The sequence below is a fragment of the Mya arenaria genome, chromosome 15 (assembly GCF_026914265.1).
Source record: "Mya arenaria isolate MELC-2E11 chromosome 15, ASM2691426v1".
NCBI classification, from domain to species: domain Eukaryota; kingdom Metazoa; phylum Mollusca; class Bivalvia; order Myida; family Myidae; genus Mya; species Mya arenaria.
Window position 1 is genome coordinate 49,800,986 of NC_069136.1, and position 18,235 is coordinate 49,819,220.

At 34.6% G+C, this 18,235-nt stretch overlaps 1 protein-coding gene across 2 annotated transcripts in view; it reads right to left on the minus strand.

Annotated features, from left to right (window-relative positions):
- The window catches only part of LOC128219737 (uncharacterized), a 58,929-nt gene that overhangs the window by 28,346 nt on the left and 12,348 nt on the right, over positions 1-18,235 (minus strand). For both annotated transcript variants that reach the window (XM_052927690.1, XM_052927691.1), the window contains exons 13-28: positions 17,263-17,404; positions 16,957-16,995; positions 16,191-16,334; positions 14,019-14,088; positions 12,049-12,234; positions 11,001-11,138; positions 10,567-10,655; positions 9,805-9,873; positions 8,927-9,091; positions 5,319-5,610; positions 4,649-4,846; positions 3,853-3,972; positions 3,106-3,215; positions 2,703-2,835; positions 1,570-1,646; positions 1,138-1,258 (exon numbers count right to left, since the gene is read on the minus strand). In XM_052927690.1, coding sequence (XP_052783650.1) covers positions 1,138-1,258; positions 1,570-1,646; positions 2,703-2,835; positions 3,106-3,215; positions 3,853-3,972; positions 4,649-4,846; positions 5,319-5,610; positions 8,927-9,091; positions 9,805-9,873; positions 10,567-10,655; positions 11,001-11,138; positions 12,049-12,234; positions 14,019-14,088; positions 16,191-16,334; positions 16,957-16,995; positions 17,263-17,404 — 2,093 coding nt within the window. The remainder of the gene's footprint in view (positions 1-1,137; positions 1,259-1,569; positions 1,647-2,702; positions 2,836-3,105; positions 3,216-3,852; positions 3,973-4,648; positions 4,847-5,318; positions 5,611-8,926; positions 9,092-9,804; positions 9,874-10,566; positions 10,656-11,000; positions 11,139-12,048; positions 12,235-14,018; positions 14,089-16,190; positions 16,335-16,956; positions 16,996-17,262; positions 17,405-18,235) is intronic.

Here is an 18,235-nt window from a genome sequence, read left to right on the forward strand (position 1 = left end):
ATCACACAGAATGCATCATTTAAGAAATATTACACACCACTGAGGGTCATATGACATTATAAGGACCAGCCAGTCAGCCAACGGAAGTGTATATGTACCGAGGCATTAGTCGAGGTCCACTCACCTTCAGGGGCTGACTGGCAGGTCCTAATAATGCCATATGGCCCAAAGTGCTGTGTAAATATTTCTTATATTTAAAATTATACCGAACATTTTATATCACCATTCAATATTTTAAAAGCAAAATAGATGTATTTTAATGAACAAAGCTAATCAAGTTTACCTGCGACAATTTTCGTCGTTGTGAAAATAGCAAGCCACACTTACCAGTTGGATAACGTTGGCAGTCCATATTACATTTATGGCTGGGTCTGAACCGGCCAAAAATATGATATGGACCGCTGATGTCATAAAACTGGATTTTTATTAAAATACAGTGATATACGGACCGAACTACTTAATATACACAAAGAAGGGACTAAGGAATAACATTTTCTGATATGAAATGCCAAGACTACTAGTATAAAGTATGAAGCATTTTGTTTACACTTGTGTTCTGTAGTCGGAATCATAGTATATAGAAATTAAAAATATTTGACATGTTTGTTGATCATATTTAGTGTTGTTGATTTTTGATCGGAAAGCCAAAAACATATCTATCCGTGGATACTAAACATAGAAATAAATTGGTATCATGATTTAAGTATTCATTTCAGTTAAACCAGTAACCGATTAACAAGTAACATGGTAATGCTGGTGGACTTAGATTAAGTATACTGTTATGTGAAATAAAGAAGGCAGTTTTAATCATATTTAGGTGTAATATCAATTGTCAAGCTTATGTTTTAAATATATATGGATAAGAGACATATTCTGAGCTTCGATAATTCAAATGATGAAGTGGGAGCCCACATCTTCAATTTCGGAGAAAAGCATCTTATTCAAGCTACTCTAAAATTTGATGGGAAAATTAGGTCAGATAAATTATGAAAACACATAGAAAATTAACATACTGTACATGTTTGTTCTACATGATCATGAAACCCTATGTCAAGTTGACACAAATGCACATAACAAAGTCTTGGTCAAAAGCAAAAGTAAATTTTTACCTCCTGCTCTTAAAACATAAATTCTTACTTTTAAGGCGGGACAGTTCACTGAGCTCTGCTGGAATGGAGATCAGGTTTGGATTGTGGGACAGCTGTAGATCAATTAGTTTCTCCAATTGTCTTATCTCTGGAGGGACTCGTGTTATGCCCTGGAAATGGACAGGAAAAAAACTGGTAACAATTGAATGGATAAGAAAAACATGTTAAAATGTCTTTTGCCCTGGGAATGGATAGGTAAAATGTGTGAATGGACAACTTAAATCATTTGTATATCTTTGACTGCTAATATTATTTTTAAAAAAAACAGATACGAAAGTATTTGATGATTAACAGCTGAACACTAAAGGAACATGGATGATCAGAAAATATTTAAAAAAAAAATACAAGAAGATATATATTTTTTGTATAGAAAAAATAAAAAAAATAAACATAAATGAACTCTTGAATTAAAAAAACTTACTTGGCACTTAAGGTACAAGACCTCAAGTTTCTTGCAGGAGCATATCTGCATTGGAAATCCATGCGGCATATCTTCATCTGAAATTAATCAGAAATAAAAAAAACAACACTGTATAACATGAAATATATATAAGTATATTATATATAAAAGTATAAATGAAAAGACAACAGTTGAGTTCATAAACATTTGAATAGGTGCGTTAATTCCTTCACATACCAAAGTCAATCCTAGAAACAAAAGCTGACAAAGTTGAATCAAAAAGTCAAAAATAAAAAAAAAAATGCATAAAAAGTGTTGTCTATATGATTTTATTATAATATGTACATTCAGTGGAAATTGAGATGTAGAATTTGTCATGAGGATTTAATTGGGGTTGGTGGGTTTTATCCTGTCAGGGGGATTTGCCTGGTTTTAATCTCAGGGAATTTTAGTGGAAATTGTGTTCCTATATACCACATGATGATTCACTGCCATTGTTGCCATAGTTAGAAAATGATTGAAAAAGATATTCTTATTCAGTTTAGTTAAAACTATTTCTTTTCAACTCCATTGTGAAAACTGAGAAAGTACCCCTATTGGGGATCAAAACCACGACCTCTACTTAAAGCTGCACTCTCACAAATTGAACGTTTTGACAACTTTTTTTTTTGTCTTGGAACCAGCCAATTTATTTGAAAATGCATGTAAACTAATCATATAAGACTGCTGACAAAAAAATTAGTCCCAGATTTTTCGACTTAAGTTAAAAAATTGATGTTTTATACATTTTTCTTAAACTGTTAGTAACGCTTTAAGCCATAAAACATGAAAATATGCTATCTTATATTTTGTCAGCAGTCTTTTATCACTGGTTTAGAGATATTTACGCAAATATTTGCTCATTCTAAGACAAAAAATAAAAAAGTTGTAAAAACAGTAAACCTGTAAGAGTGCACCTTTAAGTTTGTCAGTCAATACTACCAAAGCATAGAGATTATCATATAAAATCAACCTGTGTACACAGTACCTGACAGCTAACTGCCCTTCAAGCTGAAGGGCAGGAAAATCTTTAAAATGGTAGCATTCAATTTGATGACCGTTTTTACACAATGATTTGAAGATTTTAAATGAAAAAATTGGTAAACCATAGGTACCTGGAGGCTCGTTGCCCTTGTAGCCAAAACGTGGAAAAAGATTGAAGACAGTTGCGTTTAATTTGCCAACCTCCTTTGCATCCAAAACACCGTTTTGATTTTCGTCAAACATTGAAAACAAGCTATTCCAATCCTGTACAGGAAGAATAGAATGTATGAGTGTGTTATAGTTCGGAAATTAAGTTTAATATGGTCATTAAAATGATCGATTTTTAATACTGAAAATCCATTTATTAAAAAAAACTCAAGTCATGATTAAAGCATTCATACATACATGTAATACACATCGTCTGCTATCAAAATTAACATATTCTCTCCAGTTCTCGAACGACTCCTGTTTAAACGACCGCAGTTTTACTGTATACTCTAATTCCCTTATTTATCTCATTTAATGATCAGTTACCTGTCTGTTAGCATAGAGCCATCTGCTGAACTTTTTACGTATGGTAAACTTGAAGCTGGATCTGGTAATCGTTTCTTTGTTGCTGGGCAGGTAGATCCAGTGTACTCCACCTGGACAGAAATAGAATAATAGCTGTCACTGCATATGAAACATGCCCCTACATACAGCAGGTCGGTGAAACGCACAATTCAATAGTGACGTTATCAGCTATTCTTAACATGTAACACGCTCATATACACCTTAGTCACAATAATAAAAGTCGTAATATGTATGAAAAGCCAACAAATAGAGCTGTCATTGAATATGATGCATGCCCCTATATTCTGTATGAAAGCTAAATACAGAATAATTTATATATAAAACAAAATGTCAAATTATGGTTATCCCTAACCTCAACACTTATTCAAGTAAAACTTATGGACCTTGCCATGCGAGAATTGTCTATGTCAACATGTGTACCAAGTTTAAATTAAATATCTTTAACAGTTTTTGAGTCATGACTAAGGTTAAAGTTTTTACACTATGCCGCTAAAGCCGAGACGATGATGAAAACACTAAGGCTATGACAAAAATTTATTATTTTTTATCGAAAGAAAGACAAGCTAATAAAAGCATAGAAAGCATCTATTAAAATGTAACAAACAGAAATGGAATGAAACAATAGCCTAGCAAAAAGTAAACATATTATATAATCAATTTTATATTCAATACTATATGGACATTAAATAAAAATTAATAAAAACCAACTCAAAATGAGTTCCTCCAATGACTCTAGTTCTCTGAAGCTTTCTGGTAATTTTGAGAGACAGTTGCCCTGGAAATGGAGCTGCCTCAAGTTCTTCAGGTTTCCAATATCTTCCGGTAAGTCTGAAATATGACATCAATTTTGGCTATGATGGAATATGCATTTTGATTGGATGACGGATTTCCGAAGCCATCAAATTTTTCCATACACTTCCATTTAAGTATAGACGTGTTTTGGAAAACATCCGATCTAATTGTTTATCAAAGCATGATAGTTTATTAATGCCTCCATGCGATCAAATATTTGTGATCACAGCTGCTTAAAACAGTTGACCGCTTAATGCATAGTACTAAAAAAACTAATAACGAGGAATATGGATTTGCCGGATAATACAGGTTACCACTCAATACAGGCGACTGTTTGACCAGGTTTTACTGTATTAGTATATATCCTTTGTTCTACTAAGATTGAAATTTTCAATGAAAATTTATTTGAACAAAGAAAAAAGCAAAAAAGGTTGAGTCATCAGAGGTGGAGGGAATAATAAATATTATAATACTCATATGTTATAGAGATAAAATCCTTTTAATTCACTTAATTTGCAAGAATGTGTATCTCAAACCAAATGGTGGATATAAAATTTCAATTAAATTAATGTGAAGAAAACTGACATCCTTTTTACCTAGAAGGAGATTCTTCTAACCTGTGGAGAAGGCTTTATTTACAAGCATACTCTAAGGAAGGTCATTCTTACCTGTGAAGAAGACTTCTATTACCTTTGAAGAAGGTAATTCTTACCTGTGAAGAAAGAATTGTGTAGAAGCAGTCTTGTAAGGGAGGTAATCTTGGTTATCATGGGGGGAAACTCTGGAAAGCAGTTGTTGCCGATATCAAGAGTCTGCAGTAGCTTTAGATCGGCAAATGTATCAGGCAACTTGGAAATGTTGTTTTCGTGGATTTGTAGGGATAACAGCTTCTTGCAGCAACCAATGGTACCTGTTGAATAAGAAAAAGCTGAAATTTGTGTATTTCTCTTTTTTCTGTCACCATACATTGATAACATTGTTCCCTATTGTATATGTTTAAGAAAACATCCTTTCTTTTTTAAATAGCATTTTCTGAAATTCTTTTAAGCCCAAGTTTTAAGCTGAAACAAGTTGTAATCATTTTTTGACAACTAAACATCATATTCATTCATTGCATTACAACAACTAAACACCATTTTGTAGTTAATTTAATATAAGGCAAACATACTGAACATTAAACAGAACAGAGGAATGCTGAATGTGCCTCCTAAATAAAATTGGCTTCAAATTCAGTAAAGGCCTTAAGTTTGTAGATCCCAGATTAAGGCGAACATTTAAATAAACATCATTTTTAAAAAAAATAACATTAATATTCTCGTTATATTAAGTAAATCAACCATCACAATCATGAATGATAATTTTATCAAACAGATTCAACCTACTTGGAAGATTTTGGATGAAATTATGGCCAACAGCGATGTGCGTCACATTCGGCAGATTCTCAAAAAACTCTTTGGGAAGGTGTGTCAAATCGTTGTGTTGAAGGTCAATAAACGTGACGAAAAGGGAGTACTTCCCGTACAAATTCTTGGGAATTTCTTCCAGCCCGGTCTTATTGATCATAGTGTGTTTGTGGCCCGGACAGAGGTACAGCTCAAGATTTCGGTTAAATTTGCTTGTCACCACCATGTAGCCTGTTTTCTCAAAGTAATCCTGGCTTATTTCCTGTGATTCCTGCATGATGGAAATAAATATTTAATCACATAAAAACATTTCAAGCCTTTCAGTGTGTGTATACCACGCGATAAATTGCATCATAAATGCTACTCTGGAAGGCAATATTTTGCTTCAAAAGAAGACTTTAAACAAAGATAACTTTCCTATTTCTTCACTATTTCAAATGAAACATAGCGCAGTCTACACTGGTTAAGGAGCCCTGCTATCACTTTTTTTTACCAGAGTTTGATTGAGAGTGTACATGTAGTTTCTTAAAACACTTTTAATAAATTGAAATAAATAATACCGGTAGCATACGGCTAGGAATATTCCCAGACTCATTTAAAGAGGCTAAGGTTTTGCCTATATATAAATCTTCTGGTCGCAATGATCCAAATAATTATAGACCAATTTCTATCCTTCCAACTTGTCAAAGGTGTTTGAACGGTACATGGCAGATCAAATCAAAACATTTTTAAAAAATATGAATATCATACATGAATTTCAATCTGGGTTTCGAGAAAATCATTCTTGTCACACAGCGTTGATAAGAATAATTGATGATTGGATTGATGGAATTGACAATGGAAACTATGTAGGTGCTCTCTTCCTTGATTTACGAAAGGCTTTTGATCTAGTAGATCACCAAATACTTTTACATAAATTGAAATTATACAATTTCAGTGATAATACCGTTCAACTGATAACTTTGTATTTGAAAGATAGACACCAAATTGTAAAGTTTGGGGGGTACCAATCTTCACGAAGATGTATAAGGTCTGGAGTTCCTCAAGGATCCATTCTTGGACCGATTCTTTTTCTTATATATATTAATGACATTACCTTTGAAATAGAAAATTCCTTGATTGACTTATATGCTGATGATACTACACTATATGCAAAAAGTTCAAATACGCAGGAAATTGAACGTCTGTTGCAAATAAATTTAGATATAATATCAGAGTGGTGCAAAATAAACAACATGGCAATACATCCATTGAAAACGAATTGCATGTTGCTGGGTTCAAATGCAAAGTTAAGAAATGCATGTGCACTCAAATTATTTGTAGACAAAGTACTTATTGAAAATGTAACTTTGAAGAAATTGCTTGGAATTGTTATTGATTCATCATTGTCATGGAACCTGCAAGTTGACTTTGTCTGCAAGAAAGTAACTGCAAAGATAGCTCTTTTAAAAAGACTTAATTACTTTTTAACGGATCAAATGAGACATATGTTTTATAAATCGTATATACTTCCTATGTTTGACTATTGTTGTAGTGTTCGGGGGAAAAGCAAGCAAACGCATATGAAACGAATAACCATGCTTCAAAAAAGAGCTGCTAAAATTATTCTCTTTAAGCCTATTAGACAGCCATCGCATGAATTATTTAAACAATTAGAATGGCTTCAATTTGAATACCGTTGCAAATATCAAACGGCTGTTATGGTATATAAATCTATTAACAATCTTACACCGAGTTATATAAGAGACATTATAAAGTTATCAAACAATACAAGATCTGGATTGCGATCTACACGACAAGATATGGCCCACATTCAAAATAAAACTCAATACAAGAAACACTCGTTTGCATGCTACAGTGGGACAGTTTGGAACTCTTTACCAGAACGAATACGTAAATCGAACACAGAAAAGTCATTTAAAGCTTGCTGCAAGAAGTTCTTTTTACATTATCAATTGCAAAAACCGTTGTAAGAATTGTACGCATAATTACATGACTATTGTTTTTACATTATATATATCTCGAGTAAGGTGTTAAATACATGTGTGACTGTCCTACTTACTCAGTTAATAAATTTTAATGATACGATTTGTTAACCTTAAGGTACAAATTGATGTATTGTTCTATTCTGTGTATTATATTCATGTTTCTTTATGCTTTCGTATAACATTTTAATACGTACCCTTTTGAAATAACATAGATTTATTGCTTGCGTTTTCATTCTAAGCATTTATGTGTGTGTGTGTGCGTGTGTCTTTCAGAAGGCCACATTATAAATAAGTCGTGTGTTATGTTTGTTTATAATATGATGCCTATGTCTTAATGTGTTACCTCCTTTAAATAAAGTTATTATTATCATTATCATTATTATTATTAAAATGGTGAAGTAAAAGAAAAGTTATCTTTAATTAAAGTCTTCACTTTAAGCAAAATTATGCTTTCTGATGTAGCTTATATGACATATTATTTATCACATGGTATACACACACTGCTTCACCAGAAGTGAAATAGGAGACTGCTTTATTGGAGTAAGCTTTTGCTCTTTTTTCTTTTAGACTTAATGAATTTTATGAAAATAAAACAACAGTTTACTCTGTCATACAAAAATATTTTCTTATATTTCTAACTTAAAACAGAGAACCCAAGAAAGATGCCAACACCTTTTTCTCAAAGTAATAAAGGGGCATAACTCAGCAATTATCTCAGCTAGAACCATTGCACATACTTTGATGGCCTGCATCAAAGTATAAATTTTAAAGAATACGCCAATAGAGCAAAAAATCAGTAGCCCTACTGATTGCCCCTGCAGAAATATTAACTAAGAATGTGCTGGAAATGTTCTATACTAGCAGATCGTTAGACTGTGTTTAAGTAATGGTGGTGTGTAAGCATATTTAGACTTGCACTCGGGCCTTGCCCATTCGGCAAGTGGTCCGTAAAAATTGTAAGTCATTTTAGGTTTTGGAGCATAGTGCACAGACAGAAGATAACCCTGGTAAGAGCTACCTTGGCTTTAATGTGCACCAGTGTAAAGCACTGTCACTCGTGACCCCCATTTAACGTTCCTCACGGAAGACAATTAGTATTTTTAGTGATGCGACTGGAATCGAACCTGCGACCCCTGGATTGATGGACAAGTGTGTTACCACAAGACCACGGATCTGCCACAGATGTGTAAGTTAACACAATAGGGGCTATATTCAATCACCAACTTAGATCAAACATAAGTATAATCTGAGTGTTTTGATTGGACTGTAAAAATAACTGGCCAACCACTGAAGCATATCTAAGGATAAGGATAACAATAATATCTAATACTGCCCCTGGTCTTATATTTCTCAAGCAAAAGCATCATTTAAAGATGATTTAATTCTGAAAATGGTCAAATTCTTGAGGAAATACCTCTATGAATTAAAATTGAATTGATGAGATAAATAATGGATGTAAACAGCATTAAAAAAACTTTTTTTGGTTATATACAGAAAAGTCTTATTGTACACATTTACTTTTTCTGCTACTATTTTATCGGTAACATACAAATCTCCAAGTAAGAAAAAAAGAATGATGACTCCGACTCCCACACTTACTGTCGATGTCCTAACCAGCTCGTTCTTAGTTGTCAAGAATTCCCCTTTGAAGATTTTTCCCCCAGACCCTTGCACGGCGAAAGATTTTCTCAGGTGGTCTAGGTCGATCCTGGAGTAGTGGAGCCACATACCAGCCTTAAGAAGATGTCTTAGGCCTTCCTTTACCTATATGGACAAAAAATAGCATTTATTGATGTCTCAGACATGCTTTTACCTATATTGGTAAAAACAGAAAGTTTATGGATGTTTCACACTTTCTTTACCAATATGTGCAAAAAAAAGAGTATAAATTGATGTCTGAGGCCTTCATTTACCCTTCTTGGCAAAAATGGGGAGTTTATGGATGTTTCTTATCTTTCTTTAACAATATGTGCAAAAATAGAGTATTAATTGATGTTGTAGACCTTCTTTACCCATATGGAAAAAAACAGAGATTTAATTGATGTCACCTGCTTTCCTTTACCAATATGGTGAAAATAGAGTGTTTATTGATGTCTGAGACCTTTACCTTAATGGCAAAAACAGAGAGATTTCTCATGTCACAGACCTTCTATTACCAATATGGCAGAAATAGACAGTTATGTCTAATACCTCAATTTACCTGTACAGGCAAACTCGAGAGTTGTTTTATGTCTAAGACCTTCTTTTACTTTTATGAAAAAAATAGAGTTATAAAAAGAGTAATTTTAATGTCCTCTCGGTTGGCTAGTAGTAATAAAATTATAAAAAATATATAAAGGATGCTGATTAAATTCAATTCTATTGGGACTCTTGATCTAGTTTTGGAAATAATCTAGATTTCACGCTAATTTTTCATAGAAAAAAAGAAATAAACACCAAACTCCGAGTAATCTAGTATAAGGCAACATAGCACCAACCTGATCTATATTGTGTTCATTCACAATGCCAGGACCTAAAAGTTGGTCAGTTGTTTCTGGCAGCAAGATCTGTAAGAAAAAGCAAAGGTAAAAACTCCTGAATATTTCACAACACAGGATATGGGACTTTTCATGTAGTTATGTATTCATGATCTGAGGTTATATTATTAAACAAATTAAAATCTAAGTGGAACATCTTTAAAATAATGTTTGTACACCCCAAATTTGAAAATGAGCAAAAAAAAAAATCTATCTAATATACGAGGGGAATGCATAGATTTTATAGAAAGATTTGAAAATAATCTTTGTACAACATGGTGGTTTATGTATTTCCGCATAAGCCTAAATTTCTCACTATGATGATTTGTGAACATAGTCCCTGGACATATAAATTCTGAGACAAAGTTTTAATTTTTTCTGGGGCTAGGAACCAAATGGTCCAAATATCGGCAAATACAGTAGTTCTCAAAACAAGTCTAGAATTGTCAATGTGAGGTAGTAGGAGGCTGATAATAGATAACTTTACAGGGTTTAAATAATAAAGGCAACAGCCATGTTTTGTCTCATCTGTTTTTCCCTGTTTTAAATAGCGCATAATGGTTTCCCAGTTTAAATAATGTCTGTTTATGAGTACAGATAAATAAACTAAAGCTATTTTTAAACATACTAGAATTTATGTGGTACACAACCCTAGTAAATATTGAATTGGTGAAATGCCCAAATTTTCTTTTTTTCTTGCAATTGCACGAATTAAATATTTACCTCTGGATACGTTGTCAGAATAAACTGCCAGACACACATCAGAAAAGCATTGTTCTCTACATCAAATGTGGTTCCCACCGGATTTATACCTGCAATCACACATTTGCTGTTCCTTATTTAAAAACAAATCCATGCACATCAACAATTCAGTATTCTGGTGATTTTTAAATGTACACTATGCCTTATATAATGTCAGTAGAATGGACAACTGTAAATCTTTATATAGAACACCTGACCTACCTGATTGTCCATAAAATGGACCAGTTTCAACATGGTCCATTTATCATTCTTAATTAAGTCTGGCAGCAAGATCAGGCCAGTGTAATGAACATCTCAAGCAAAAATTTAGATCCTTATTGTCAAAGAAACAGACCTATTTAGACACGGCCCATTCAATCACAAAATAGGGTAAATCATGGTGGTACCTGACTTACCTTCATTGTCAATGAGATGGACTAGTTTGGACATGGCCCATTCTCCACTTTTGATTCGGTCACCAAAAGGTGGAAGCTGGGAGGGTGTTTCCTTGTGAGAGGAGGGTCCAAGGACTGTCTTCTTCGACAAGCTGGCATCTGAAATTGATAGTAAAGAGGTGTTACATTACAACCCAAAAATTCGGTGAATCAAATGTGTCTCCTATCAGAAGTGCAAAGGTCACCATGACCTACTAGCTACTAAATCAATTAGGGTCATATATTGACCATGACCTACTAGCCCTTAAAACAATAAGGGTCATCTATTGACCATGACCTTCTAGCCCCTCAATCAATTAGGGTCATATATTGACCATGACCTACTAGCCCCTAAATCAATAAGGGTCATCTATTGATCATTACCTACCATCCCCTAAATCATTCAGGGTTGTATATTGACCATGATCTACCAGCCTCTAAATGAATAAGGGTCATCTATTGAGCATGACCTACTAGCCCCTAAATCAATAAGGGTCATCTATTGACCAATACCAGGGTGCAAACTAATTGTAAAGACTATGAAAGTCCATCAAAAGTTATTGATCAGAAAAGAAAGTGTTGCACTGGGGCAGACAACATCGCCGGACATTGTAATCCTTATGTTTCTGCAATGCTTCATAGGAGACACAAGACATACGCAAATTACTGACATTGTATCAAATGAAACTAAGGAAAAATACACCCAACATCACACAATCATATACTTAAGTGAAGTCTCAGTCTAAGCTTATTTAAAACACATAACACCAAAAATAATTGAAATCATGTATGTTTTATATGCTTAATAAAATCCCAATCCATCACAAAAAATGTTGATTAAAAGCTTTGGTGAAGATGTAATTGAGTACAACTCAACAATTTTCTTAACAATAACTCACAAGTACTTTTTTGCTCCAGAATGAGTTTTCTTCGGAATAATCACCTTCCTATGTTAATGAAGGCAACTAACTTTCGCATGCTGATATGGGCAACCAACCTTCCCATAACAAATGATATCATATAAACTTACTCCATGTGAGACACATATGATGAATGCGTACATCTTTATATGTGGACCAAGTAGGGTGCTTGAGCATTCCCAGTGTTTTCTCCTCTGGCATCACAACACAAGGTGACCCTGACAGACTGATGCCCTTTCCACCAAAACACACAAACTCCATTCCATCAAGTAGATTGATCAACTTCATTTCAACAGCTGAAATTAAAAGTTAATATAGTGCAAATATATATTTTATATGGTCATTTCCTCTAAAGATATTTGTTATGTGAGGTTGAAGTATCAGCATTTTTTTTGTTTGTATGTATGTATTAGGGATGCAAACGAATATCAAAATTGATATTCGAATATTAGGTAATTCTTTCGATCGAATATTTGAATATTCGATAACCACAATACAACCTTTAGAGGTTGAAGAAAATTATAACAATTATTATCATTCGCTCAAGTATTAGCCGGGGCATTTGACCCTGTCATAGTCAGTACGCGCCACGGACCCTGATTTTCCCCAAGTGAGCCTCTGAAATTCTCCATTTTCAGTAAGAAAAAAAGCAATACATTATGAACAAACCAAGAACAAAATCAAGTAACTTCAATTCCACTGCCTTCATATTTGTAAAAGATTGATTCCTGGTCCAATGGCGTCATGCACCAATTAGGGGCTTTCTGTGGAATTTGCTGCCTCGTTCTGGGATATCCTATACTTAATATAACTATGGAAAAACTAACGGGAACTAGTAAAATAATAAAACGAAAACATGTGGAATTTGGCTTTTCCATTGTTCATCAATAGAGAAACAATATCCTATAACGATATACTATACATTTACGTTTTAAAGTACGAACATTGTATCGAAACATGGAAAACAGTGTAAAGCACACACATGTTACTACATTATTGTAGCACATGTCATTTATATCATCATGGCGATTCGAGCAATGTTGCACAGCTTAATTTGTAGCCAACACAACACACTGGTATGAAGGCCAATTCATTAAAACCTTAATTGACAAAGGAGTTTAAATTAACCAAAAAAAAAATAGCCAGTTACTGTAAAATTAAGGGGACTTTTTATAGTGCCCAACGATATATGTCCCTAAATGACATGTGGCGTGTGTATAGTGTATTGTCGTCACATTCACACCTCTGGCATTATTGGCCCGTCGCTGTAAAAACAAGACAAACAAACTTTATACACAACAACAGAGTAGTAAACAAAAGATTTTTATGTTATTTATTCAACTTTTTTTCGAATATTCGAATATCGATTTTGACATTCAAATACCAAACGTTTGATCAAATATTAGAATATTCGTTTGCATCCCTAGTATGTATGTATGTATGTATGTATTTCTTTAAACCTTGCGGTCAAGGATAACCCGTGAAAGTGCAAGCTCTTATTTCCAACGGGGTCCTTTTTGCTGAAAGGACAGCATGCTGAAGAGACAGTGGTGGGATATAAGGAAGGCCAGGTGCCATACCCTAGCTCTTTTCGAAGAGACCCCTTGGGTTTTTTTACGTGCTCAGTGTTAAGCACCGATACACGAGGTACAACTTTCCTGGGTTAAACCAGTACTGAGTACACCACTTTTTCAAGCACTACCATTTAAATGACGAGCACCAGACAAGGGAGCTACTTGTACCATCTTTTGGTATGACACGGCCAGGAATCAAACCCACGACCTTCCACTCCGTAGGCAGACGCTTAACCATTAGGCCACAGAGATGGTTTCACAATGATGAGGAACAAAAACTTTATTTTTTCACTTTATTTTCTTTTGTTCTTTTATTAAACAAGAGCACAGCCAAGCCAGCTCTATACCAATACCAGCTCATGTCTGATACTTAACAGTAAAATAGGAGCATAATTTGAAGAGTGGTTCAGAGTACTGGCATTTACAGGCTGTCATCACAATTAAGCTTATATTAGTTAGTGTAAACTAAGATCCAATTCATAGATATAGAAGGAAACAGAACTTACAACAAGGTAGGTTAGCCACCACTGGCCCACAGCTTTTGTCCTTTGAGGGCTTTCTTTCTGGAGGGGTGAACTGGAATTGACATAAGAGGCAAACACATCTACAGTCAAAAGTCATACCACTAAAATGTCCATTTTTGCATAGTCAGGTCTATATAGGTGAAACAATCAATAAATGTTTTAGAGTAAAGTACTTCAAATTAGTTGCTATAATACTAAAAGTTACATATTTGTATTCTTGACATAAAACACTATTCCTTGCTGCAAAATATTTAGAAATGGTAAAGACAATACCAATTTCATTTGTTTTTTTTTAAACCTAACATCTGAAATATTTAGAAAACTTTAGGAAAGCCATAGGACTGTTTTACTCATGGAGATCTATATTTAGAGCAAGGGACACCAGCCAGTTTGCATGTGCATGGCTACAAAAAACGTATATATATATATACATCTAGGGTATAGGTTTTAGATGAAAACTTTTTTTTACATCAGTGCATGGTCACTGTTTTGTTTCTATATACCATTTATTGAAGTGTAAAAGGCTGAATTGAAAGGCTGCTCTGTAATTGTTTTGATGGTCAAAAAAAGAAAAATAAGATAATAGGAGATAATTTTTGTTTATTTAAAACACACTAGCTCTTTCACATAAAAAATTGTGAGTTCATTTTTTTTTTAAAAACATTAAATTGGGTATATTATTTTCACATTTCAGAAAAAGTGTATTTTTAGCATTGTGAATGGGGCCATACTTCAGCCCAAAATTGGTCAGAAGGAAAAACACACTGGTAATATTGTTTATCAATAAAACTAGAGCTGTCACAGGAGTGACGAATACCCCCAAATGCCGCCTGGACACAGGAATGCCAAACCATTCCTTTGAAGAGGCCATAACTCCAAGGTTACTGCCAAAAAATGTTCAAATCTGTCAAGCCTTTCATGAGTTATCGTCCGGAAACCGTTTTTCTATTTTTAGTAACAGTGACTTTGACCTTGGCCCCACCAGCCCCAATATCGAACTTGACCTGTACCTTCTGATGTTACACCTGTGTACCAAATTTTTTTTAAATCTGTCTAGCCTTTCACAAGTTATCGTCCGGAAACCATGAAAAGCGACAGACCGACCGAAAGACCGACCGACCAACCGACCGACCGACAAGCTCACTAACTTGATCTGTATCTTTTGATGTTACACCTGTGTACCAAAAATTGTTCAAATCCGTCTAGCCTTTCATGAGTTATTGTCCGGAAACCATTTTTCTATTTTCAGTAACAGTGACCTTAACCTTGGCCCCACCAGCCCCAATATCGAACTTGACCTGTATCTTCTGATGTTACACCTGTGTACCAAAAATTTTTCAAATCTGTCAAGCCTTTCATGAGTTATCGTCCGGAAACTGTTTTTCTATTTTTAGTAACAGTGACCTTGACCTTGGCCCAACCAGCCCCAATATCGAACTTGACCTGTACCTTCTGATGTTACACCTGTGTACCAAATTTTTTTTAAATCTGTCTAGCCTTTCACGAGTTATCGTCCGGAAACCATGAAAAGCGACAGACCGACCGAAAGACCGACCAACCGACCGAACGACAAGCTCACTAACTTGATCTGTATCTTTTGATGTTACACCTGTGTACTAAAAATTGTTCAAATCCGTCTAGCCTTTCATGAGTTATCGTCCGGAAACTATTTTTCTATTTTTAGTAACAGTGACCTTAACCTTGGCCCCACCAGCCCCAATATCGAACTTGACCTGTATCTTTTGATGTTACACCTGTGTACCAAAAAATTTTCAAATCTGTCAAGCCTTTCATGAGTTATCGTCCGGAAACCGTTTTTCTATTTTTAGTAACAGTGACCTTGACCTTGGCCCAACCAGCCGCTATATAGATCTTGACCTGTATCTTCTGATGTTACACCTGTGTACCAAAATTTTTTCAAATCTGTCTAGCCTTTCACGAGTTATCGTCCGGAAACCATGAAAACCAACAGACCGACCGACAGACAGACAGCCCGACAGACCGACCGACAGACCGACCGACCGACTGACAAGCTCACTCCTATATACCCCCTCAAACTTCGTTTGTGGGGGTATAATTACCGGTATTGTTTTACACCTTAGAATGGAACTGGTTAATCTTTACCGCACCAAGTCAATAAATTATTCTCCCTACCTTTCCTGGTGTTTGAACCTGAAGAAAGACGCTCTCTGATTCGTTGTTGCATATCGTCACGGTAACCTGAGTAGCCCCAAGATCAAGCTCAAAGAAAGTAGTCCCGTTCAGTTTCAAGGTTAACTGCATGTTTTCAAATAGTTCCTTAAAAAACATATATAACAGTAAGTCTATACTAAAATTTAAAAAAAAAACATCCCATATAAATAGAAAGCTTAACTATTTTTCTCCTTCGTTCGAGTGTCATAACTCAAAATATTAGGTCAAAATATTTCAACTTTCTATATACAGTTGAAACATGTTGGCAGCAAAAAAATACTTTGAGCCTCACAAATCAAGCAATGCGGTAATGCTTACATAGAGTAAAACAAAATCGGTCCTCAACATCTTGTTCGAGCCAATGAGGAAATCAGAGTTATGAAGATGATTGAATAAAGGTGTTGAACAAAGTTTTATGAAAGTGACCTTGACCTACTGACCTAAAAACAATAGATGCCATATACTGGTCAAGGGCAACCTTAGTTTCATGGTGCTTGGTCAAACCATTCTCAAGTTATTGTGCAGAAAAAGTTTCCTAAGATTGTGGACCAAGTCCTTGAACTTCAAAATTGTAAAGATAATCTACTGGTCAAGATCAAAGCTTTCATATCTCAAGGTATTGTGCTGACAAGACCTGTCTCCCTACAAAAAGACTTACCAACCAATACACTAACTGACAGTCCTATATGCCCTTAAAAAGGGCATAGAAAATAAAATAGAACCCTACCTGATTGCCAGTTTCATTGGCTTTTGACAGTGCATCCATCTGGAATATAAAAAGGTTGTTAACTACCCAGAAACATTTCTGACAGAACTTCCGTTGTAGACACCATCAAAAGTAATACCTATTGAATACAAGTGCACACGAATTTGTTTGCTTAGGGCTTTCACATCTTTTCATTGTTTAAGACAAAATATGTGGTTATGAATATTCCAATTAGAGAGGCTTCATGACTTGTCAATTTGAGGGGTAAACAGTTGTTTTTGCCGAATAATTGGGCTTCATATCAAGAGAACCACCTTTGATTCATACCTCTTTGTATCTTAGGGCGATGGAAATAGTGTCACCATGATTGCATGGCATTGGAGTACCAACTTTGTCCACGCCCTTGATATTTGTCTTTGACACTCCGCTCTTGCTGTAGTAGTGAACTCCAATGGGGCCCTGGCCTCTTCTATTGGATAAATAAAACATATAAACTGTATACTAGGGTAAAAACAATGATCAAGTTTTGACATTTGCCTATGAAATTGCAATAATCAATACTGATTTTGATAAATCAATTGAAATTATTATTTTCAATGATTGACAGAAAAATTTTCACCAGTGTTGTGAGAATTATATGTAAGCTGATTCATTGCTTGTTGAGTGTTTGTTAATGAAACCCCATGAAAGTCTCCAACTTTTCCTACATACCAAGGTATTGAGTGTAAACCCTTTTTTATTTTTAGTAGCAGTTACCTTGACCTTAACTCTAGGGGACCAAAACCCAATCTCATAAAAAGTCTCTATAAACTCTTCCTATATACAAATTTTGGTCACAATGTGTCGACCAAAGTTGGGTTTTTTATATTTTCAGTAGCAGTGACCTTGACCTTGACTCAAGGGGCCCAAAAGCAATCCGTAAAAGATATCTATAAACTCTTCATATATACCAAGTTTGGTCACAATATTTCAACCCCAACTCAAGTTATTTAGAACCATAGTTGAGTTTGATTCTAATAATGAGGTTTCCCTTTATGAAAACCTGGTTAAAAACTGTGTACACAGCATCATGTGATTGTTTTAAACCTTTTAAGCGTTATGTTTTTATATGGCAATAGGTCGTTTGCTCACAACTTTGTTAAAATTATATCATTGTTATTAACTTTCAAATCTTTACTGCTATAGATGTTTAATGGATACACTAAGTCTTGTAATCTGTAGTACTTTTAACAAGCTTTAAGGCAACTGTTTCAGCTGTACTGGTTTTATTTAATTATGTGAGCAAATCATCAGCATTTTC